Source organism: Cyrtonyx montezumae, unplaced genomic scaffold (genome assembly GCF_038088225.1).
Source record: "Cyrtonyx montezumae isolate F1298 unplaced genomic scaffold, pur_monq_1.0 scaffold_3, whole genome shotgun sequence".
Classification (NCBI taxonomy): domain Eukaryota; kingdom Metazoa; phylum Chordata; class Aves; order Galliformes; family Odontophoridae; genus Cyrtonyx; species Cyrtonyx montezumae.
Genome location: NW_027072034.1, coordinates 160,028,927 through 160,054,518, shown reverse-complemented (window position 1 = coordinate 160,054,518; position 25,592 = coordinate 160,028,927). Strand labels below are relative to the sequence as shown.

Sequence of the window (25,592 nt, the reverse complement as noted above, 5' to 3'; positions counted from 1 at the left end):
AAATGTATTCCAAACTTTCCTTATTTCCCTTGCAAAAGAATTTGACAACATGACTCCGTACGGTTTTGCGGTAGGCCTCGATACACGCACAGAAAATGAATCAGATTAGCAGTTTGCATTTTCCCTCCTCACAGTTGTTTTTCCACTGTGTTATTAACAGTGCTAAATGAAAACACTGTTAAAGTCAAAACACCAAAATGTGGCGGAGTGGAAAGACATATTTATTCCCATATGCGAAGGGTGAGACCTTTACAACTCATCGTAGCTTCACACTCATTTGAGTTATAGGTCTTGCCACTTACTGGTAAGGACAGATGATGCATAATCCCTCTGCAACCTATTATGCATTCAGTTTCTCTCATATGCTCACTCTGTTCCCCTTCAGCACACTCCACTGTGGCACAAATACTCAGGACAAATGAACCTGCAGAGGCCTACGATTTCAACCCCTTTACAGCATGCTAATTAACTACTCATAATTACAGTGGCAGGTAGTACATCACACAGAGGGAATTAGCAGTCTCCCTAGGATTCAAAAGGAACACAGATTGTTTTTTTTTCAACAATAAGTTTATCTAGGAATTGTGCTTCAGTAGATCAAAAATGAAGTGAATGGGTGGCAACCTTACAAAGATGCTAGCATTTCTCATTGCTTTGACTTATGTGAAAAGCTGTCTAATGTGTGTTTTGGTTCTCTTGAAACAAAGAGTTGGAAAATACATGGTATGGGTGTTTTAATACAGCAGGAAAGATAGCTTGGTTTGTATGAAGTGAGAATAAGGTATCAGCTATGGTAGCTGTAATCAAATTCCAGCTTTCCAACAGCCATATAGCATAGACATCAGCTCACTCTCAGCTGCAGCTTTCAGATGAGCATTGCATAGGTTTGTATGCAAAGAAAAGAGGAGAGAGGAGAGCTCGTTTTAAGGTGGCTCAGGGCATGGCCATAAGTGCACATCCACTTCCAAGTGTGGATGGGGAATCTGGCAAGTTATACTGCACTGAGTCATGCTGCGTGGCATCGGCTGTTTCTGTGCATCCCATCTGGACATAAGATTACAACAGATGGAAAGAAGAGGGGAAAAAAGGCTTATTCAGGATTCTGCATAGAAAAACTGCAATGTCATTTGCTATAATAGTTGTCAGCCAGAGCTCAGGCATTCTTACGGAACAGGACAATGAAAGTGAGTCACAGCTGTCTTGGCAGGATGGCAACGTGGACCTGCAAAACTAGTCAGCAAAATACAGCTCCCTTCATAGCTGGATACCTGAAAAACAATTAAGATCTAGCCTTTTCAAATCTTCTATCCTTCACTCTTTACAAGCTTACACGAGATAGGAGCTGTCTCCTTTCCATTCCTTGGACCCTGTTTAGCTGTGGTACAAATAAATGAGGATGCTCATCACTCACTGGACAAGATATGCCACAAAGCAAAAATGACTGAGTAAGGAAAGGCAAAGGTACTACTAAGGATCCTGGCAAGGTCTGCTGTTATCATTGATGAGATATGAATTTGAATTGTGCTATTACCCAGAGCCTCCCAAATGGTATTCAGTGTTAACTTTGGTAATCTTCCAAAGAGAATAAGAAATAATTCTGATAGCAGTATTTACTAATTTGTCTAAAATAAGAGTTGCCACTGAAGTTCTGTTTTTCTGTATTTGGGCCATGTTTCATTCAGCATCATTTCCCCTTCAAACATCCTGTTAACAGAAGCCCTGGATATTCTCTCTTTTTATGAATTATGGTGCCTAAATGAAACCACTCCTGTGAATGACAAGACCTTTACACTGTACATTTAGTAAGTCCATTGATGAAACAGATGAGACAACTGTGTTAGCTTGGACAGTAGTGCTACATCGTCTGTACTGCAGCATTAACTTCACTCCACTCAGTAGCAGTCTCAGAAATGGGACTCACCTGCTTTCTGTGTTAATCAGGGGGAGGCTGTGGTCCTCGGTGACACTCTTTCCATGTGAAACCAGAGAACTACGTTTTGTTGGCTCCAGTAACTGCTGTTGGGAGCTGTCTGGTGCAGGAGTGATTTCTAGGTCACTGGAAAGAAAAAAAAAACACAAAAAGAAAACAGAGGGCTTGTTACAGGCTTTCATATACCGTGACAGAATAGCTAGTGCTTAGCTAGCTCATGTGTCTGGATAAAGGGGAGAGCTATCTCCAAGACAGCATGAATAAGCAGTTGAGATAGTAGTCCAGGTTCTGCTTAGAGCCAGTGGAGAGGAACAGTGACATACATGGTGACTGCAGTATTGACACTTCATTTACAAACTTACATCTGCCAGACAGTTAAGGAGCACACACATTTTTAAAGGTGAAAGGGATGTTTTTCCACTATCTAGCTGGGTGCCAAATGTCTTCTTTGCACTTCCTCTTGAGCTTTGTGCTGTTGTTAGAGGTATTTAAAGACTTGCAGTGCAGCTCTAATTGCACAGCTCAAATGAGAAAAGGAAAATGGGTTGGATAATTTAAATAGCTCCCATGTAGCTCATACCCACGTAGCTCAGTCCTAGTTTGGTCACTGGCACGAGCATAAAAACAAAACTGAAAAGTGAAATTAAACTGAAGTCAGAGGCTGGCCAGACAACAGGGTGTGCAAGACATGTATGCTACATGCACACAAATATTCTGCTCACAGCAAGCAAATCTAGCCTGAAGAGTGTCTCAACCACAGGCAGACCATACACCTTCGCTCCTCCAGTTCTGGCAGGGAGCTCTGTTGAGACTGTAAAGTGTATGAATCCCCTCCAACTCAGAAAAGTGAGTTCATAGGTTATAAATTTTCCTCTCGGTGGTGTCTGTTCTTGCTTACTTCAGTTCTTTCAGTAACATTCCAAGAAAATCAACAAGTTAATCATTAGACAAAAGTCTGATCTGAACGAGGCTTCAACTCAACTCCTTATTTATTACCCTCAGACACAGAGGCAGTGGAATTATTCAGATCAAACCATGAAACATTGCCCTTACATTGTATCAGGCAATGAGACATCAAAATGACTTTAATTACACACAGCCACAAGCAGAAAAATAAAGAAGCTAGGTTTTCAGTAATTCAGATTTAAGAATCTAAATTTATGTAGATAACCCTGTGGGGTTGCAATAAATAAAGAAGGTTGGATGCTTATGTGACACCACTTTTAAAATTTTCTAATGCATACTTAGGAAAACTGAGCAATAGATATCAGTCTGGATTAAAATGTGCAATGGATGGCAAGATTAAGCATTAAAGACTCTTTTAATATTTACTGATACATGAGAAATTCAAAACATTCAGTACCTTAAGAACATTTTTGCATCTATCATTTTTGGCAGCAGTTTGATATATCTCATAGTATTTAGATTCACCCCTAGCTGAAGTAGGGTTTCCATTCCCTGCAGCAGGACTGCACAGAAGCAAGCTGAGATGCTTCTGTCCTCCACTCACTCACCCTCCCAGTGTGCTCTCAGCATGATGCCCTCACAAGTTCTTCCAAAACTGAGTGAAATGGATTAGGGGACTGAACACCAAAAACAAACAAACAAAAAATCCACCAAAACCCACCAAAACGCAGCACTTTTCTGCTTAGCAAAACCTACAGCAGTAAGTTTACTACATTAAGACTCATCATTTCTCTAAGGTCAAGGATGTTAGCATTGAAAGAAGTCACTTTTACACAAACAGCAGATTAGGCAGACAGATTTTATGCACTGCTGCTGACAGTGGAAATAAAGAAAAGGTATATCATGCTCCAAATAAAAATTATTTAGGACAAAGCTAATGAGATTCAAACAAAAATAGCCAGGAGTTTTTCAAAACAGATTTCAAACAGCATGACTTCTGTTCTATTTACATCGCCGAGTAAACTGAGAAAGAAAAACCTCCAAATGAAATAGTTTGAAATAAGTATTTTTCCACGGGAGAGAGAAATCTGGAGAGTACTGAAGCCAAGATGGATCTAGACATAATAGTGAGATGAGATGTCTAATCTGAATGTCTAATGCAATTTGACTGCATGAAAGGATTTGCAGGCCGTTTTTAGTATCATATGCTGAGACCACAAAGTGACGTGCCTCAGACGTGCTATTTGCCAGCAATAATAAGGACATCTGAAGATCTGGCCAATTCTGAGAATTAATTAACAAATTAGAGAGAACTTATGGTAACGTTAATGAACTTACTAAGCACAGGCCTGCAGAGAAAGGTGAAAAGATATCTATTGTTAAGTGGATAAATTACTGGTTGAGTGGTCGCAGCCAGAGGGATGTGGCCAGTGACTTAATGTTCAGGTGGACGCAGTGATGAGTGGTGTCCTCTAAGGGTCCTTTTTGGGAGCAGCACTCTTCAACATCTTTATCAATGACACAGATGATGGGATGTACCCTCAGTGAGTTTGCTGATGACATCAAGTTGAATGGTGCAGTTGAAGGAAGGCATGGAATGCAGAGTGACCTGAAGAGGCTTGAAAAGTGGGCCCTGTGAGAATTTAATGAGCTCTAACTAGGCCAAATGCAAGGTGTTGGGTTGAGGCAATCCCAGATACGTTTACAAACAGGCAGACCTTCTCTGCAGGGAAGGACTGAGGGTTTTGAGGGGCAAAAAATAGGACACAGGCCAGCAGCATGCTCTTGCTGCCTGGAAGGTCAACTGCATTCTGGACTGCATCAAAAGAGGGGAGGCAGCAGGGTGAGGAGTTAATTGTCTCCCTCTACTCTGCCCTTGTGAGGCCTCATATGGAGTACAGTGTCCACTTCTGGTTCCCCCAGTACAAGAGGAATGCAGACCTTTTGGAGTGGGGCCAGAGGAAGGCCATGAAGATGATCAAAGGGCTCCACTATCTAATGGTTATGTTCCAGGAATCAGATTCTCTCCAGAATTTCAACCATTTTATAACACTCATATTAATGGCATTTTTTTACTTGCATGGAATGGTGTGTTGCCTACTCTTGCCTCCAATTCTGCTGAGTGCAGCTATCCCTTGAGGCCTGGTAATGGCAAATACTGATTAGAGGTGACAGGATTTTCTCTCACCTGCCTGACAGCTCTGCTGAAACAGCTTCATATTTAACTCCTCAACCAGCTTCCTTGGAATGACTATCATGGAATAAAGGCTGCAAAGAGCAACATATGCAAGAGAACAGTTCACACTGTCACACTAAATCAAAACCAAAACATGCAGCATAAGAAAATACCACTTCCCATTTTTCTTTTCAGTACGACATAGTTTAAAATGAATGCGTGGAAAGTCTTCCTTCAGCTACTTAAAAAAGTTCTCTAAGATCTGGGAAATGTATCATAATTATGCATCTCTGCTGTCAGATTCTCCAGTTGTTTTTTTTCTACAGATAGTTTTATTCAGTGATTTGTTTCTTTCCTTATTTATTTTTAAATAATCAATCTCTGGTCTTCTTTATTGGAAAGCTGGTATGTGTAATTAGTGACTGTGTATGTACAGAACTGAAACACTTCTATTTATTTTGATAGGTGTTGATCTAGAGACCCATGTGGTACTTTTAAATGTCAACCCTGTGATGAACCTTTTCACAACAGGTGGGAAAAGCAAGCAAAAAAGAATCCAAAATAGGAAGATTTTCATTGATATTTACCACAGAAAGGTAGACCCCACAAAAGATTAGCCAAAGTAAGTACACGAAGATTTACAGACCTAACACCATTTTGCAGAGCTGTGACAATGAGAAAAAAAGGGGGAAGAGACAGTAAAGATACAATCCATTTTCTTTATAGAAGAAGAGTCAGGAAATGGAGACATCTTTCAGAAATTGTGCTTTAAACAGAGGTAATGCATAGAAGTGCACTGCAAACAACTTTGTGCTGAGCAAGGTCCAGCACTAATCACAAGAAGCACTGAAAAACATCTTGGAGACTGTGGACTGCCAGAAGCATCCTTTCAGTAGATAAAGAGGGACTATGAGAAAGAAGAGGATAGACTCTTCAGCAAGGTCTGCTGTGACAGAACGAGGGGAAATGGTTTCAAAGCTTGAAGAGGATAGATTTAGGCTAGATATAAGAAAGAAGTATTTTACAGTGAGGGTGGTGAAGCACTGGTGAAGCACACAGCATCCTGGCCTGTATTAGAAATAGTGTAGCCAGCAGGAGCAGGGAGGTGATCATCCCCCTGTACTCAGCTCTGGTATGGCCGCACCTCGAGTACTGTGTTCAGTTTTGGGCCCCTCACTACAAGAAGGACATTGAGGCCCTGGAGCGTGTTCAGAGAAGGGCAACAAAACTGGTGAGGGGTCTGGAGCATAAGTCTTATGGGGAGCGGCTGAGGGAGCTGGGATTGTTTAGTCTGGAGAAGAGGAGGCTCAGAGGAGACCTTATTGCACTCTACCACTTCCTGAAGGAGGGTTGTGGTGAGGAGGGGGTGGGCCTCTTCTCCCTGATAAATAACGACAGGACGAGAGGGAATGGCCACAAGTTGCACCGGGGAAGATTTAGATTAGACCTGAGGAAGCATTTCTTTTCTGAAAGAGAGGTCAGGCACTGGAATGGCCTGCCTAGGGAGGTGGTTGAGGCACCATCCCTAGCGCCATTCAAGAAGCGTTTAGATGAGGTGCTAAAGGATTTAATTTAGTAGTTGGGTAGAGATAGTGATAGGAGGATGGTTGGACTAGATGATCTTATAGGTCCTTTCCAACCTTATGAACTTATGAACTTACGAAACAGGTTGCCCAGAGGGGTGGCAGATGCCCTGTCTGTGGAGACATGCAAGGTCAGGTTGGAGTAGGCTCTGAGCACCAGATCTAGGGGTAGATGTCCCTGTTAATCACAGAGCAGTTGGACTAGATGACCTTGAAGGATCCCTTCCAACTCAAATGATTCTGTGGTTCTACATTACCTTTGAAACAGCTGGACGTATGCACTAGGTGCCTTTCCTGACACAGCCTGACATGCTGCAGCATGTCGTCTTTGGAAAGAAGCTTCTTCCTGATAAAGAAACATGACCAACTTTATACAGGAGCTTAACAGTATATAGGCATTTCTCTCTTTTGTTAAGTTTCTAAAATGTATGCATTTATTCTGAGAAAACAGCAGAGTTTACTGTAAGTAAAAAGATGCTAAACATAATTCACCAATCTACACAAAACAAATTTTGGTCTGAAACCTTGCAGGCTTTGAAAAATGAAGATATTCCTCTACATGGAAGCCCTATTTCTTCATATAACATTCAAAACATGCCAGGATGTAGCAGGAAGGAGTATCTGCAGAGAACTACTTCTGATGCATACCTACCTCATATTATATCAGAACAGGGATAATTCTAGCTATGCTCGTGCCTTAAGCTTATTTTCACCAGCAAGGAGTTGAATATAGGAAAAAATTTGCTTCTTCTACAACTTAAATACTCTTTCCTTGCTCCAGCAATACCGAAAACCCACCTCTCTTACTCTATATCAACCAAAATTCCCCTCTCAGAGAAGGAATTAACTGGCTGAAATATATAAAAGGTAAAACGATTTCGTACAATGAACACATTATGATCTTAACAGACTGAAAAAACATGGTCTTGAGTTTCAAGGGTGTGTTAATTAACATGTGCTGTGCACGATGCAATTTCTCAGGTCAGACGAACACAGAGCAACAGTGTGCTTAAAAAATGAAATGTAAATCTCAGAGCAAAGTTATTACATCCTGTTTTGTTATCAACTGATAGCCACTGATAGGTATCAATTTAATAGCTAAATCATACGTCTGTAACAGAGGTGTTTTGTCATGGTATGAGGAATGAAAGAGAATATAGTTAATCTGCTAACTGCTCACATTGTGACTACTGTGAATTCCTGCACTTTCTTTCACTACTTATGATAAATAAGGTTCTGTTTAAAAGCTTACTGAGCTTGAGTTATGCCTTACTTTCTTTTGGTAAAGATGCAGCTCCACTCCTGTTTTTCTTGGTGTGGATTACAGGCATAGATTCCTTTATGTTCACCCCTTGCACAGTTAATTGGAGCTACAGCAAATTGGTGCAGGGTTGGCACGCTCACAAGGGACAAGGCTGCAGGGAATCAGATCTGCTGTCTTCCTCTGAGCAGCAGACTCTGATTCTTAACTTGCTCATGGACAACCCGCATCCATAATTCCTTCATATATATTTTTTTTACTTTCTCGTTCTACACAATGGGAGTGGAATGTAGTTATTGCAGTGACTGCAAATTATTTGAGTGCTTAAAGTAGAAAAAAAAAAGTGTAGTCTCAAATGTAACAGTTTAGACAAAATTTTACTTTAGGGCCACAGACATATTTATATTCTTCTCATTAAATACAGTCCAAGAGGCACCTGCGTTTCACCTTGAATGTTTTACTGCCCTGATACTTCAGCTGATGCTATAAAGCTTCCTCTGCACATAAAAATGTATCGGAAACTTAGCATAGTAAATAACAAAAAGTTATTACCAGCACCGAACAAGGAGACTAATAAGAAAGAGAGCCTAGCAGCCACAAAGTAAGTAAAATCCACATTAAATGATAGCCTCCTTCATCATAAACCACTTCTCCCTGACTTGACAAAATGCAAACTTTCAAGATAATATAAAAAAAGATGAAATAAAAAGTGAGGGAAATAAATTGCTGGGGCAGGAGAGCTGTCAGAGAGCCACCAAGGTAAGAAAAATATTCCTTTCTGTCTCACCTTAAACTAACAAACCTTTACATGAAAGAAACATGAAAACGAACAACACCTGTGACAGTTTTTGAATTCTGCAAGGCTTGAAAAGAGCCATTTCATTTCAGAAAATTGGAAGATAGGAGGTTCCTTATTTATGTCAGCCATTTCACCATTGTATCCTTTCCCACACTCAAGAGGGCCTTTTTTACAGCCTGGGAAATATGCCCAGGAGGGGGTCTTCTACTTTGCTCCATCTAGAACACTAATTCTAAACATCAGAGGTAGTTATAAATACAGAGACAGTGGCAAAATTGTATAGCAAGTCAAGCCTGCCAAGCCATCATTCATCATAATGACATCATAACCCTGGAATGGAACAAAGTTTAAAGCTTTCATTTTTCTTTTTCTCCTGTCACTGTCATATAAAAAGAGCATCAGATACATCTGCTTCGTAGTCCTAACTCCCCCACTGCCTGCAAGGAGAATAAATGCCTTTAGGGAAAACACTATTAAGAAGAAGAAAGAAAAAAAAAAGAGATGCAGCCAAAGTTGCAGGAAGTTATTTGAAATCCAAGCACATTGTTGAGTCTGTTGATTGAAAAAGTAAAAGCAGGTGAAAAATGTGCTTAAATTTGATCTCTTGGCAGTTATTACTAGCACTCGCTCTGAGACACGTGGCTGAATGAGTTTTTCCACTGCCATGGGATGGCGTTCATAAGTAGTCTTCACTGTCCTGTTAACTGCATCAAACTGTTTGGTTTCAATATTGTGTTACAGCGCTGAGAGTGATGATATTCAGCTCCCTTACACCAGAGCACAAATATATGAAATCTATTATGATAAATCATTTTACTTTGGTGTGAAATTTAGCAGATAAGTTAGCCTCACTTGCTTTATTTTCATTCACCTGCCTTGAACTCCAGGTAACTGGTAGACAGTTAGAAGGAAAGACATCCAGAGAATAGAAAGTAATTCTTTTCTGGAGAAAGAAAAGTCTGATCTACACATAGCTTTTTTTTTGCGTGTAAGTTACTTCTATCCTAAGATTAGAGCAAACACTACTTACCACAGCGCTCAGCTGTGCAGTAAATTTGTCCAAGGTGTCTCCTGAATAATTATTGGCAGAAGAGTCCAAGGACCCATTCATAGTTGAAGACTGAGTAGTGCCAGTCACTCCTCTGCTGGGTGACAATCTTTGCTCTTGCAAGAAACGTATTCTTGAACCTAATACGGAAAAGACACTTCTCAAAAAATAAAATTCTGAACATAACTTTGCTTAGAGCAGTCAGAAAGAACCTAGTCTCATTTGCAGCTATGGACTGGCTTTTGGCACCATTGTGGATTTACAAAAAATAACTGTGAAGGTTACAAAGGATACAAACCATTCAACTGTCCCAAAAATCTTTTAAAGCTTGAACGTATTTCACAAGATGCAGCAACCGTATCCTCTCCAATACTTACGTAAATGATAACTGAAATATCTGAAAAGAAATCCATTACCCCGCATTAATGGATTAGGAAAAAGTGTTTGACCACATAGACAATTTCTTTTTGTCATGGAAGATCTGATAATGCTCCATTGTAATGACTTTAAGATAACGGAAATCTGCCTACTTAGGAGTTTTGACTTAAGAGTTGTTAGAATATGATAGGGAGCTAGAATGGGACAACTTTTCATAGTCATAGAATGGCTTGGGTTGGAAGGGACCCCGAGGATCATCAAGTTCCAACCCCCTGCCACAGGCAGGGCCACCAACCTCCAGATCTGGTACTAGACCAGGTTGCCCAGGGTCCTGTCAGTCCTGGTCCTGAACACTTCCAGGGATGGAGCACCCACAGCTTCTCTGGGCAACCTGTTCCAGGACCTCACTACTCTCTCCATAAAGCACTTCCCCTTGACATCCACATTTTCTTCTGTTACTTCTCTAAACTTTAACAAACAAGAAATCCAAAGACTTGTAATCATAGAATCACAAGGTTGGATAGGACCTACAAGATCATCTAGTCCAACCGTCCACCCATTACCATTGCTACCACAAGCTACTAAACCATTTCTTATAGCTCCCCATCCAGATACCTCTTGAACACTGCCAGAGACAGTGGCTCCATCACCTCCCTGGGCAGGCAATTCCAGTGCCTGACCACTCTTCTGAGAGAAAAAGCTTTTCCTTATGTTCAATCTAAACCTCTTCTGGTAAAACTTGTGGCTATTTCCTTGGGTCCTGTTTGTTGCCTGGGAGAGGAGGCCAAACCCCCTCCTCATCACAACCTCCCTTCAGTAATGCTGCTGTACTGCAAGGAATCAAACAAAAAGGTAAGCCAGGAAGTTGAAAATACAGGTAACTCCTTCATTTCTATATTTTTTTCAAATTTGAAACATCTGAAAACTGGGATGGATGGAGGGAAGGCAGATGTTCCGTGCCTAGAGATATTCAAGGTCAGGATGGACAGGGCTCTGAGCAACCTGGTCCAACTGTACGTGTCCCTGCTCATTGGGGGAGAGTTGGACAAGATTCTCTTTAAGGGTCGCTTCCAACTCAAATGATTCTATGATTTGTTATGTCTATAAAATGATATCTAAATATTAAAATCAGTTACAGAAAAATATCTTATATTGGGACATAACATTTTTTGCAGAAATTCAATCATTTCTTACTGTAAATTCAATAATTTAATCTTACTGTATTGTGTATCATATCACACACTATCAGGGTAGCTGGGAGTCAAAGAGACATCCAATCCATTTGCATGTTCATATATGAAATATGGTTACTTTTCTTATATGCACTTATTAAAAAAAAACTTCCAACAGTCATCAGCTGACTTTCAGCCTAGCCTCTAAATATATACTGCTGGTTTCTAGCTACCAGGAGAACTGGTGTTAAGAACAGAGGAGACAAGACCTGAGATTGGTAGGTTCTGTTTCATTCACAGTATATCACTCATTTTGACACTGAGTAAGCAGTAGAGTCTAACCTTCAGAAGCACAAAGCTTCACACTGCAAAAAGTTTTGCAGGCTTGCTGGTGCCCAGCATCACAAATAATCACTCTTTAACATAAATGTTCCATTACTCACTTGTAAAATACAAATAGTAACTCTTACTCCACAAGACTGCTGTGAGAAATAATTAACAGTTGTACAGCACCAAGTGAAAGCTGCCAATGCAAGTACAAAGCATTATCAGCTCTACAATGTATTGAATTTCTCCTATAAAAAGTTTTTAGAAAGAAAAACTTATCTATTTTCTCCCACTGTTTTTACTTTGCATATGAGCAAAGGATCTTGCACAGCAGTTCATTAAAAGAAGAATTAACAACCTACCATAATCTCATACAACCAATCTTCCCCCTGCTTCTATCTTACTAAATATGTCCATTTAAAGACAACCTTGAGGCAAGTTTTTAAAAATAAATCATTTCATGCAGTCCATAAGAAGGGATGACTGCTAGAAACAGGATAGTTAAATTTATTTAAACACCTATAAACGAAGCTCCAAATGAATTTAATGGTGTGCAGTGCATTTAGAAGTTACTTTATGGACAGCAGAATTGTCGAAACGTAGTACTGTTAATGAGGTTTCTGTAACTAGTGACAAGCCACTCACAGAAAGAACTCAGACCTCTGAGGAACACAGATATCTTTAAAGAAATCTCAGGTATGTACACATCTATCTTCAAAAATACTGTGATTATATACAAATCTTTTGTATTTATAGCTTTTCCTTTTTTTCCAGCTGATCTAGTTAGGGCTTGGTGTGTTTTGTAGCCTCTCAGTACAAAACATCTCCAGTGGTTTTAAGACAAATAAGTACCACAACTATAGGCAGTAAGGCAAGGAATTCCTCCCTCTGACTTCAAACAAATATGCAAACTCTCGAAATGAAAATAAAATCTATATAGATTAAGATTAAATAAGATTCTTCAGAAAACATGCCCACTGCTGTAGCACTGGGACTCCATAGTACACGTAGGAGCTTTTCCTTCTCCCCTGGGAAATTAATATTTATTAATTCTTTCAGGATACAAAATTACTTGAAATGATGAACTGATGAATTTTGTGCTATCCTTCATTAACATTTTCAAACATTTTTGCCCTCCTTCATCTAGTTTTATTTGCAGCCTTCTGAGCCACACAGAAGGTCATGAATATTGGCTCTATGCAACTTCAGAAACTAATTACTCTCCTGTTGCAGTGGATCTAACCAAGAGAGTCATAAACCACACAGGTTCTTAGAGGTAAGAATTCACATAAAGGAGCTTGTTGTTAGCCTGTGTTGTGCAACATCTTACTGCTGTGATATCTGCTTCTTATTTCTTTTTCACCCATATTTTAGAGACTGTATTCCGCTTTTATCTCAGCTGGTAATGTCTTCTGTTTGGAATAAAGACATGAGCTGGAACTGAGTTCTCATAAGATAATATTAGGACTGCTCTCTGATAACAGCAGTGCTTTCTTATTCCAGAAGCACTCATGAAGCTCTTCTCCCTTACCCTTGTCTCCTATAGCTAACCCTATAGCTACATGATGAGGTGGATCAAGGAACTGATCTGTCTGAAAGTCAGGTGTGATCTTCTCTAGGGTAGGTTTTGGATGGATTACATGTGACTGCACTATCAGAGGAATGGGAGCACAGGAGGACTACAAATGCCCAGGCCGGAGAGAGAAGTTGGGCAGAACTGCTTTTTGCAGCAGCGTGTACTTGAGCTAGCCTGAATTGATCAAGAGGCTTCATCTTCATTTATTCATGTAGTTAAAGGGTTCTTTTAAACACAGTGCCAATCATCTAGGTTTATGCTGCAGTGGGAAACTCCAAAAGCACTTGGAGTAAATTTTCAAGTTGCCTTCATTCATCTTACTATCCTGGTTTTCATTTATCTCTTCATGCTTCTGGCTATCCTGGGGGAAACAGAAAAGTAAGTGCCGTACCCTTTTCTTCTTGTCCAAGTTTGATAGGCACAAAGCTCTCAGCCAGGGACACATATCCAGCTTGTGATTCATCTGGAATGAATGGGAGATCCTCAGCTCAAAATCATCCTCAGAAGAGACTAGTAGCTTACTTTCTGCATATTATTGCCTCAGGGCACACAGCAGTGTAAAGTACCTGGAAAGATCTCCATTAAAGATTTACATTCCAGGAAGAAAACTGCCCAGGAGACCCATTACAGAGAAACACACAGCTTTCAGAGACGGGCCGTCTCACAGGTTGCATCATTCACAGTTTTTAATTCTCATGACAAATAAGCAGGAATACTCTACTGATAAAAGCAGTAGTAGCATGTTCCCAGACACAGTACCTGTTCCTGCTTTGCTATTCATGTCTTGACTGATATCGGAAACTGCAGGTGGCTCCAGACCCAGGTATTCCTTTATCAGGAAACTCAGCTCTGCAAATGCCTCATCCAATTCATCTGCAGAAAGGGATAAGCATTTTGTGAATAAAAAAAACAAGTTTTCATCAGTACAAAGTCACAAATCACAGAACCCTGAGACACAAACGCATTCTTAACTCATCCAGGGAGAAAAATCTTCCTCTTCATAAGCAACACATTCAAGCAAACAATCTGAAATTCAGCCCAAAGTTTCTACACTCTATTCTACAGTTTGGTTTACAGTGTTTTAGTTTTTTTAATGCTTTATTTAAATTGTAAGCTCCATAAATCTTTGAAAATAACTACAGATACTGTTTTTCTTATCACTATGATATAAATATTTCACCATCACTGTGATGAACTGGAAAGCGACCTCAACAAAAGGTCACACACAGAATGAATTAGAGAAGGATTCCTTTCCACCTTCTGCTGCCCTCAGTCCCTTAATAGCATGAAGCAAACATTGGTTTTAATGAAATATTGACCACACGTTGCCTGTCTCAGGCTGGAGGACTTGAACAAGTTACTAATTAGAAGAGTCCGACAAGGAAAATCATGGCATCGGCCTCTCCTTTATAGTAAGATGCATATCAGCCATCAATTCAACACTTGAAAAAGTCTATCTGGTCCAAAGATAATTAGATCTGTTAGGTCAAAAGCACCTCTGACCTCTGCTCAGAAACCAACAGTTAGCATGAATCACTGAACATCTCTCTGACAGTCTCACAGGAGACAACACTTAGCATTGCTGAGTTCAATTATTTGGTTTCCTTTCTAGATGGACTTGAGACAACTTGGGACAAAGAATAATACACTCCTGACAAACCTTCAGAGCATCTGGGTTCCCGAGACAAAAATTAACAAGGCAAATCAATTATGGGATCCACTTGCTGTTGTAACACTTCATTTATTGCTCTAACATGGGAAATCAGTTTTATAGCACAGAAGAGATTAACTCACCCGTGCTGACTACTGCGTCAAAGTATCCTGGAAGATCCTCACTTATTCTGATGTACATGTCCACTCTGGATACTGCTTCTTCTATCTCTGGCCTGCTGAATAATCCTTTCCTCCGCAGATGTCCCTTATATTTTACTTTGTTCATTGGTACCACCAAGATATATCTGGGTTTAAAGTAGGTATTTTTCAAGCTACGCACACCCTTCAGAACAAAACAGAAAAGCACAATGTCTTGTTCCTGAAAGTGATTGTCTTTTGAATTTATACCTGAGCTGAGGACAACTATTTATCACAACGTACTGTGAAAGGAGTACTGGTAACCTGAATCCAAGGTCTCAAGGTCTGCAATCCAACTTGACAAAAGAAGCAAGTTCAGTGCAAAGTGCCACAATGTCTTCATGTGAAAAGTGTTATAAGAATAGCACTACTTTATTCTAAATATGCATTTAAAGGAATCCTTTCAGTCAAATTCTTACAGCAATTTAAAGCATTACACTTCATCATACTTCTGATGCATGTACCAATCCTGAATTTTTGACAGCTGTCATTTCTGTCATTTGCACAAACTCATATGTTGAATAATCCTTTCTCTCTCCTTCTACAGACACAAAACAGAATACTGTGACCATGGAGCCTTGTAATGAGGTATTGCCATTGCTTGTAACACTGAGTTTTCAGGGCTTCAGGACTCAGGCTTGTTCTGCTCCCTCCAGACTTCTCTTGACTTGCCCTTAACTTAGTTATACTTGGCTCAGCTGTGACAGCAATTCCTTTTGTTGATCAGGTGTGTTATCTGATTTGTTTTATCTTAGTGTAGTAAAACCATAGTTTTATCTCTAGATAGCAGTAACAAGCAATTGTTCCAGGTACTATGAGATGTTTATGACTCAATAACGTGGAGTAGATAAAGACAGGCCTATTACAATAGCAGAGACAGGACAGAATGCAAAGGAGTACAGGCACAGGACAATAAGAGATGAGGCACAGGCTTGATGGTAGAAATCTCACAGCAATAAATGTGCCAGTAATGGTCATTAAAAAAAATACAGATCTGGAGCTGGACAACACTAGTTAAAAGGGGGACAAGAAGAAATAGTATCTAGCACACATAATAGGAAACCCATATAACCCAGAGCTGCAGACCAATGAAGACAGGTGTAGATGTGTGCTACCAAACACATAAAGATCTCAAGAGGATCCTGGGAGGAAAAAAAAGCTACCAACATTCATATCCTCCCAGCAAAGGACTCAGTCATTGATAACCCATTTTAACAACCCCTTGGTAACAACACCAGAGGCAAAACACTTTTTCCTTTTTAGGGCCAAAGTTCTTCAGAGATTATAAAAAAATACTGAAGCATCGTTTTGGTCATTTTGAACAAACACCAATATCAAGGACTGCTGACAACCATTGTATTGCATGATGATGAACAAATTATCTTAAGAGCATACACATTAGGGAAGCTCATTTTCACTGAGACATGCTATGCCTTCTTTGCTAAAGTGGGCAGGAACAGAGAGGAATTAATATGTCAAAACCAAACACTGTTATTCCATCAGAACTGAAAGCCACATGCTTAAAGCTGGGGTTCCCCATAATTTTTCATCAGTCAAATGTAAGCAAAATCATACAACAAGCAACTACTGGCTGAACACTTAGTGATTTTTAATTCTGTTTGCAGCATGCTAGGTATGGAACTGTACTTTGATCCATTCAAAAAGTGTCAAGGAATGACTCTGGGGAAAGTCCTATTAATTTTGGTGAAAACTGGAAGGGGGAATTTGGAGCACAAAATGTGGCATCTGGCACCTACAACTTCTCAGAGGTGAAACAACCATCAGAAAACACATTCCAGCCTAGGAACATCCTCCACATCTCGAGCTGCACCATGAGTTATGTCTCTTTCTGATGAAAAAGTAATGTGACACATGATTAACGCGACCACAAACTACATTGGAATAGGAAGGCAGCCCATCAGGGATGGACAGGGAAGAGAAATAAAGAAGAGAGATAGAAAGTTCCTGGTGAACCCAATAAATTTATTACACGGAGACTATAGGTTGAGTGACTGTCTAACGTGAAATTAGAAAAAGCGACTTTAAAATAAAGAATGACAAAATGCAGAAGTTGATGCTGTTTGGAAGCAAGGAGATACTCAGAAAATTAGAAAAAAAAACCTAACTTGAGTTTCCTGAGTTTCTATATGAGGTCAAGCAAGGCCAAAGGGGTAGCCCTTTGGAGTTGAAGATGCCCATCCATTTAAAGTAGTTCAGTTTCTTCAGTAAACAGTATGGGGTTATAGAAAAGACACAACTAATGTTTACCTGTTTCCTCTGACACCACAGCCTGACTGGATAACCAGCATCAAGAGCAAAAGAGTACGGTTTCTTGGAGGAGACAAGGTGGAGTCACTGTCTGTGGAGTTGTTCAAGAAAAGGGTAGATATGCCACACCAGGGAACACAGCTTACTGGGCACAGTGGGAATAGGTTGATGGTTGCACTAAAAGATCTTCATAACCTTTTCCAACCTTAATGATTCTGTGATTCTACTTACATTTCTGGGACTATAATGAGACATGAGCCACTTTGCAACTAAGCCCTTGGTTGGAACATGCAGCTCCTCTGTTACTATCCAGAAATCCATGGCTACACAAGCAAATGAAAAGCACTGCAAATGTGCTTTCTCCAATACATACTGTGTGTAAGAATTGTAGCAGCTTCGCTAACTGCAAGTGTGGGCTCAGCAAGATGTAGCTGTTAAAATTTGTGTCAGCCTCCTTTATCAGTAAAATATATACTGTAGATTAAACAGAACGAACAGCTCTAAATTTTTAGTCTCAGCCTATGAACTATAATTAAAATTTCTTTTAATAGTGCTAAATCACTTTTGTTACGAGTCTAGCAGAAGATAATGGAGTTGGATAACTTCTATTAATGTACATAACTCACCAATATTGTTTCTCATCTGCTACAGGAGTCCACAGTGATACAAGAGTGCACACAATAACTATGTGACCTCAAAACTTCAGCGACAATGTTGTTTCTTAGCTGTCTGTCCACCACAAAGACTTCAGTTACATCCAGGAAAAACTATAGTCATTGCCCATGTCACTGGGTTTAACCTCCATATGAATAAACACAAAATTCCATTAAGTTTTTTCTCCTAAATTTTTTGCTAACACATCTAGATTACGAAGAATTGACAGCTTTAAAAGGCACACCACACCATCATATTTTATCTTCTCCTATTTTTTTTCTCTTCTACGTTTAGGGTCTGTCTGGCAAGACAACAAACACAATTAATGCTCATTACAATCAGCAGAGACAGAGTGATTCACAGTTCTGCCTCTTCAGTCTCCCTAGTCATCCCCCTAACTGTGCATGCACAACCTAGGTTCCTAAGTTAACACTATAGATTCCCACATTTCTTCCCTTATCTGTTGTTTTTTTCCCCCATCAGGGGGTGTAGTGATATCTATGAACTTGTAGCAATCCCCTGGAGATAAATCTATGCCCAAGAAACACAGTGAAACACAGAAACACTCAGTATTGTGTTTTGAGCACTCTGTAGTCTCTTGTTCTGGAAGCTTATGTAGATGGAGCTTATTTTGGAGAATGATTTTAGAAGGAAATGAAACCTGGCTTTCCTCTTTTTTCCCTCATCTAGTAAACCATCTAAGATAATAAAATGTATTTAATTAGAGAATGAGCTAAAATGTTGTTATTTGGGGATTTCAATAGATAGGTTTTGCTGTAATGTTGTGACTTCATTTCCTAACACAGCAAGACTTACTGAGATTCTGCCATCCGTGCATGTGCACTTGACAAATCACAGAGGGTAAAGCAATCCATTACAGAGATTCCATCTTCTAACAATTCTGCCCAAAATATTGCCTCCACTGTTGCTCTCCTCTGACAGGAGAAGCTTGACATTGTTTTAGGAATGTGCAGCTCTAGACAGGCCCTACTCTAAGCTGGGGATAGGTGGAAATAATGTGGATGAAAAGCTGATGATTCCTTAATGGAAACAGTGATGACACAGTCAAGACATAAGGCTGCTGAGGATGGGAGAAATTGATTAAGAAATTTTAAGATGCCAGCCATGGGATGCATGCGACTAAATGCGGATATCTGCAAAGGAAATGTTAGGTATAGCTTCATGTATAGAAAATGGAGAGCTACTCGATGCAAGCAGAGGAGTTACACACGTTTGTGAGGAACTTGCTATGCTTCAGTTTGCGGCCATTTCCTCTCTTCCTATCACCACACACTGCTGAGAAGAGTCTAGCCTTGTCCCTTTGCCTCCCACTCTGTAGCTATTTATAGAAGTGGATCAGATCCCCTCTGTGTCTTCTTTTTCCAAGGCTTAACAGACCTCAGCCTTTCCTCATAAGGGAGGTGTTCCATGCCCTCTATCATCTTTGTAGCCCTCTGCTGGACTCTTTCCAGGAGATCCCTGTCTGTTTTGTAATGGGGAGCCCAGAAATGGACACAGTACTCCAGGTAAGGCCTCACCAGGGCATAGTAGAAGGGGAGGATCACCTCCCTTGACCTGCTGGCCACGCTCTTTTTATTGCACCCCAGGATCTCATTGGCTTTCTTGGCCACCAGGGCACACCGTTGGCTCATGGCCAACCATTTTATTCAAAAATGTTTAAGCAAGATGCAGTTCTTACCTCTAGTTCTAAATGAATACATGTCGCAAGACCCTCTCTGGCAATAGAATCTACAGTGTCTCTTCCAAGTCCATAGTAATAGCTGCTGTATTTAAAGGTTGCTATAAACTTCCCCTGAAATTCAAAACAGCAATTATAATGACAAAGGAAATATTTTAATGAAAACCACTTTCTTAAAGGAGCATAATTACTGTGGACTTCTTAGCTTGCTTTTCCAACAAATTTTCGCCCTGACTAAATCATCAATGATAATAAGGCCAGTGGGAACACATTTGCAGAGAAGAGCTGGCCCGCAGGGTATGGGCTCATACATTGTTCATGGATAATAAAACACCAGAGCCTTGAAAACAAGCTGCTGACAGGTTACAGCTTTCATTGGTTATTTATTCACAGTGTAAAAAAGCAAGATCTAAAACAAAGGGGCATCCTTTTTTTGACGTTACATCAAACCATATGGCGATGCCATATAAAATAGAAGATGCCAAAGAAAAGACGACAGAAACAATCCTGCAAGGAGAATGCATAATTGCCCAAGAAATTTCAAAGTTAATATCTAACAACTGAAAATCTGGTTCCCAGCAGTATGTCTGGAGAAATGTAAGTGAAACTACTTGATTATTGAGAGTTACTATTAAGAACCATTAAAATCAGTCACTTAAGACTGTGTTGGCTCTCTTGTTTGTACAAGTACAAATAATGAGCTCTGTTGTGGTTTTTCAAGCCAAAATTTTATTGCAGGCAGCAAAAGACATCAGAAACAGTAGCTGGAGGCACAATGCCTTTAGGGGGAATTTGTTAAACTTCAAAAGACTGCATTCCCTGCAGGGCTACTGGAAAATTTAGAGAGGAGATGACAGATACTTCAGGAGTTTATGTATCCTGTACCCACACTAGATACTTGCACATGCAAATAAGATTATTTCTACATTATAATGCTATTTGAAGATTCCTACTGACCATTAGGCCTACTGAGTAGTTTCTATGTATGCATACAGAAGAAAAGACAACATAAATAAACAATGAACTTTTGGTTGCTTTGTATGAGTTTTCACAATTCATTCACATAACTGTGAATGGTAACTTGGATGAAAAAACTGAGTTCACTCTGTAGCAAACAGTCCTGCCAGAATCCTAGTGAGGTACTCACCGTCTTCACCATTTTGTCAAATGCTTCTTGAGAAACAAAATGATAATCAAGTCTGTTTTCTTCGCCAAAGTAAGCTGCCCTGGTGGTGTGACAGGGACTGGAAGATAAATGGTGTAATAAAGAAATAACCTGTTTTCAATCACAGAAGCAGCCAAGGAATAGGAAGGGGAAAAAAAAAGGGAGAATACTACAAATCACTTCATTTTTAAGAAGAGAAGAAATATGAGAAATATAAAGAGGTGCAAATCATACCAGTAATGCTGCATGTTTGAAAGATTAACTCATAAATACACAAAAAAAGTTTAAATGTAACGTTACATTTTGGCTATAAATCCCCTCCAACCCAGGATAGCCAGAGCTGAAGCTGTCACAGCACCCTGTAATAGAGAAACGATGAAACCATTTTTTTCCAGTTATGTCAGCTTGTGAATGATATAAAGTAGAATCCTAAAAATGGAAAAGGAGACCAGGAGTTAGACTGAGCTGTGAGGTTAAGAAAGAGATACAAAGACCCATCTTTAAATAGTGCCTTAATATTAAGGGGAGAAACAGTCCTGGAACTAGGGACGTAAGTGGGACACAAGGCAAGAGAAGTAATTGCCTGTCACCAGGTACAGAAAATGGGATAAGCCTCAGATATGGGAACTTACTACTAGGGAAAAACATTAAAACTAAACCAGTCCAAAAAGCCCCAGCTAAGTTAATGACGTAGCAAGTTTGGATTAAGCTTGGATTAATAGCAACTTTGCTATTAATCATATAGCATATTAATCATATACCTATATTAATTCAGTGGCTCAAGTTCTTAGGAAATGATATTTTGCTAATTGTTTCTGGCTTGATTTTGTTTTTAATTTGTACACTGTTGGATAACAGGAACAAAAGCATGACATGGAGCCTTGGCATTGATTCACACTGACAACATTTCCCTCTTGACTGCTGTTGGACTGTTTTGGAAAGCATGGCAAAAAACATACCATGCTAGTATACCACCTACTGGGCTCACCCACGTCGCCACATTTCTGGAGATGGTTTTAATACATTTTAAGGAGGCAGGGAGAGGTAACTTAGAGATTAGAGCTGGAAATGATAGAAAACAGAACAAGGAGTCACTTCATACCAAGTCAGTATTGTCTGGAGCATGGACCAGGGACCCAACTCTTGCTTCTCTAGCCTAGGATTTGCCCAAAGCACTGCCATTCAGTGTCATTAACTGTAGAATCATGGAATCACCAAGGTTGGAAAAGACCTCAAAGACCATCTGTTCCATTAATGATAAACTTGATATTGGTGGACCTGACTGTTATCTGCACTACAGTCATTGATTAAAGAGACACCCACTGTTGAATATCAAACATTTTTTAGGCCAAAAGGAAAAAAATACATATATTTTGATAGTAAAATTAAAAAAACAATTATTTAATGTTTTTTCCTGTTCCATAGGCATTTTGATGGACTTAAGGCAATACAATTTCTTTCCCTGTCTTTATTGTTTTATGAGGATTTTCCTAAGAAAACCCTCCAATGAAGAAGTATACACAAGCAACAGAGTACAAAACCCCAGAACAACTACCTTCTATTTTTTTCCCTTTTAAATTAAGATCTTCATTTTAACAGCAAACAAATTTCTGCTCACTTATTTAAGGTAGATGAGCTATGAACAATAAGAAATTTACAGGATCCCACTTTTTTTTTTCTCCTTATTTCTTTTTTTCTTTTCTTTTTACATCAGGAAGCTATGGCAAATGAGAACGGTGTGCTACACACAGGCTCTGTAAAATATCACTTCAAAGGACTGATTTTTTTTTAAGATACTGTGAACACATCCAGCTTTAAAGGTCAATCCTGAGCACAAGCCAGATGGTTTGAGGGTCTAATTTCACTTTATTTTTTGAAACGCTTTTAAACATTACAACCCTTTTTAATTGCAAGGCCATGTTTACATTCAAACTGCTAGAGTATCTTGCATGAAATACATTTTTAATGAGTGGAATGTTTGAAATTTAAAAGAGTAAGCCATAAAATTGCTTAAATCTCCACTGAATAATTAAAATACAACTTTGCTTTATGGTTGCAATTATCTGCTCTGTTAAGATTCTGTCTCTATTCCCCTTTTTGTACCCCTCATGCATAAAATGTTAAGGAAATAAAATAGTATAAACACTATAAAAACAATGCTCCTAAAAAAAGAAAAACAAAACCCAACGCACAGTGCTTAGAAGATTTCAATTGGCATTCAATTAGTTTGCAATTTCCCATCTCATCTTTCAAAACATAGCAGTTTCTTTAAGGAAAGGCAAAATACATCTTTCCAGTTGCATAACTCCCAGGTCTTTTCTTCAAATGTCCTTTCAATTTGCCCATTTATAGCCACGTGCTGGTTTGGATCATTAATCTGAGCACGGTGTAGACATATAAACTTCTTCACTGTGAAGTTCTGCATTAGACAGGAAGGCTGTACTGGACATGGTTAGTGGGCATGGTGGTGATGGGTTGGTGGTTGGACTGGTTGAGCTCTTTTCCAACCTTAATGATTCTATGTTATTATATCAACATGCAGATCTGTGATTCGACGATGCCACAAAACTGAGAAATATTCCTCAAATATTTACATGATGAAGGTCCCTTACTTACAACTTACTGCTCAGTACCCAGGACTGCATAAATATGGAATCAAGATGTTGTGGCAAATAATATGCATATGAAACTTATGGCCAAGGTATGATTTAAAAAAAAAGTGAACAGATAAAACTGTGTGATTATAAAAACAACAAAAAAAATTTAGAAGACTGATAAAATAGAGGAGAGATAATATAACAGCTATACAGGGTTTCAGGTCAGTGCCATAATAGCACGTGGATCTATAAGAGGATCTATGGAAGTTAGCTACCATGAAGAATGGGATGAGTGGACATGAGGAACAGCTTGTACCCCCTAGTTTTAAGTGCCAGACAGTGGTGATTTGACTTGGTCACAATTCCTATCTACTAGGCACTGAAGATAGGTATAAACCTCAGGTAAGTGATTCACAAAAGCTGAATCTCCCCTGGAAAGAACTGGTTTCTCTCCACTGAATACACAGGGAGCCCAAGACTGAAAGGATCCTAATTCAGGCCTATCAGAGTAGGAGAATTACTCCTCCAAGCAGGTGGTGAAGGCAGAAAAGTGCCATTTACTTTGATAGCACTACTTGCAAGATAATAAACTGGTCCAGCAATTGCACTTGCTTCTTGCCTAGCTTCTGGGTGCAGCGTGCACACGCATGCTAATGTGTTTACATGCAGGTACATTATAAAAATTTAAGAGAAATTGATATATATCTCAACAGATGTTTAGACTGAAGGGCATGTGTGAGCATAGAACAGATCAATAAACAGAGCATAAATGACACTTCTTTGTTTGCTGCTTTGCTGTTCACCTTTAAAAAGAACAAGATAATGTAAATGGCATTTCTTTTAAAGAAAGTATTTGATGACTGCAGGCAATTAAGCACTAGGAAGAGATAAAATGCACAGCCACTAACATTTATTGGCTGTATTTAACTTTTAACTTCTTTGGGGAGAAAAAAATAAAAAAAATAAACCAGCAGCAATTTCAATCTTGATCTCTTTGTGTTCTTTTAACCTTAAGAAGTGAACTTACCCATATCTGAAGAAATTATTGAACTGCCTGCAGATCCTATGAGTAAGCTCTCTCTTCCCACAGGCGAGAGGGCCAACCAATACCAACATGGGGTAGGGATCATCAAGACTAGGTAGAGTGCTACAAGAAAGGAAAACAAGGAGTCATTATGTTACTTATAAAGTCTTCACAACATTGTAAAAAGGCTCTGCAGAGACTTCATCATCATTTCCACTAATCTCTTCTATCTATCATGCTATTCACATTGTTCACAGCACAGACACAAATCAGGAAAAGCATGTGCTCAGTTTGATATGCTCTAAATACAAAAACAGCATAGAATGCCTCAATAAAGACCCCGGGATCTCTTTTGCTGACGGTATCATGTTATGCGTACAGTAATCTCTGATTTTCAGTCTTTTTGAAGTTGCCTCTGCAGTTATGGCATTGCTGGGTTTTGTTTAAGAGTTTTCAATTCTATTGCAGGGATGGTAATATTTTAATGATCAGGACAATAAGCCTAGTGTGAACCTCAACTCAATCCTACCAATCTTTATGTACTCCTGCATATATTCTTGCTAACCCTTGACAGATGAAGGCAGTAATTTGTAAAGAACTCTTCAATTCAGTACAATGAGAGACACTAAGAAACTTAAACCCCACTGAACACAAATAACACTACAATGGAAGAAATCAAATTGCTGCAAAAATACAAAGCCTTCACTTTGGCTCCATTTTATCCATGCTGTGTAGATGGTTTGATTCTTGAATTTCCTTCTTCCACTTTTAAATACTGGAATAAGTGGCATTTCTGCATTTCTGAACGTCCAGCATTTTAGGCATCTAAAAATAGAATGCAACTTTGAACTCTCATTTTTCAATCTCAGTTGGGCTATAAGATCATGCCACTTGGTAATGTGTCAAAATTAGCTGAAATAATTTCAAAAACACTCATTTTTAACTAATGAATAGCTTCAGATCAACTTCAATTTTAAAGGAAGAAAACTATCTCAGTGCACTAGGATTACATTTAATGTGATTTAAAGCAGGTAAACATGAACTCCTGAAAACAGATTCCTTTCTTTTAACTCTCCTCTTGCAAGTGACAAGATCCATAAGAAGTAATGATAGCCATCAAGCACAAACATGAGGAGAAATATAAATAAATAAATAAATCCACAGTAAAAGCTTTACCT

The 25,592-nt window shown here is 39.2% G+C and overlaps 1 protein-coding gene across 2 annotated transcripts in view; it reads right to left on the bottom strand.

The window, feature by feature from the left end:
* Nucleotides 1-25,592, bottom strand: part of LRGUK (leucine rich repeats and guanylate kinase domain containing) — a 50,106-nt gene that overhangs the window by 5,326 nt on the left and 19,188 nt on the right. For both annotated transcript variants that reach the window (XM_065743829.1, XM_065743827.1), the window contains exons 11-18: nt 24,418-24,537; nt 20,776-20,872; nt 19,629-19,742; nt 14,951-15,152; nt 13,916-14,029; nt 9,686-9,843; nt 6,853-6,941; nt 1,922-2,056 (exon numbers count right to left, since the gene is read on the bottom strand). In XM_065743829.1, the coding sequence (XP_065599901.1) occupies nt 1,922-2,056; nt 6,853-6,941; nt 9,686-9,843; nt 13,916-14,029; nt 14,951-15,152; nt 19,629-19,742; nt 20,776-20,872; nt 24,418-24,537 (1,029 nt within the window). The remainder of the gene's footprint in view (nt 1-1,921; nt 2,057-6,852; nt 6,942-9,685; nt 9,844-13,915; nt 14,030-14,950; nt 15,153-19,628; nt 19,743-20,775; nt 20,873-24,417; nt 24,538-25,592) is intronic.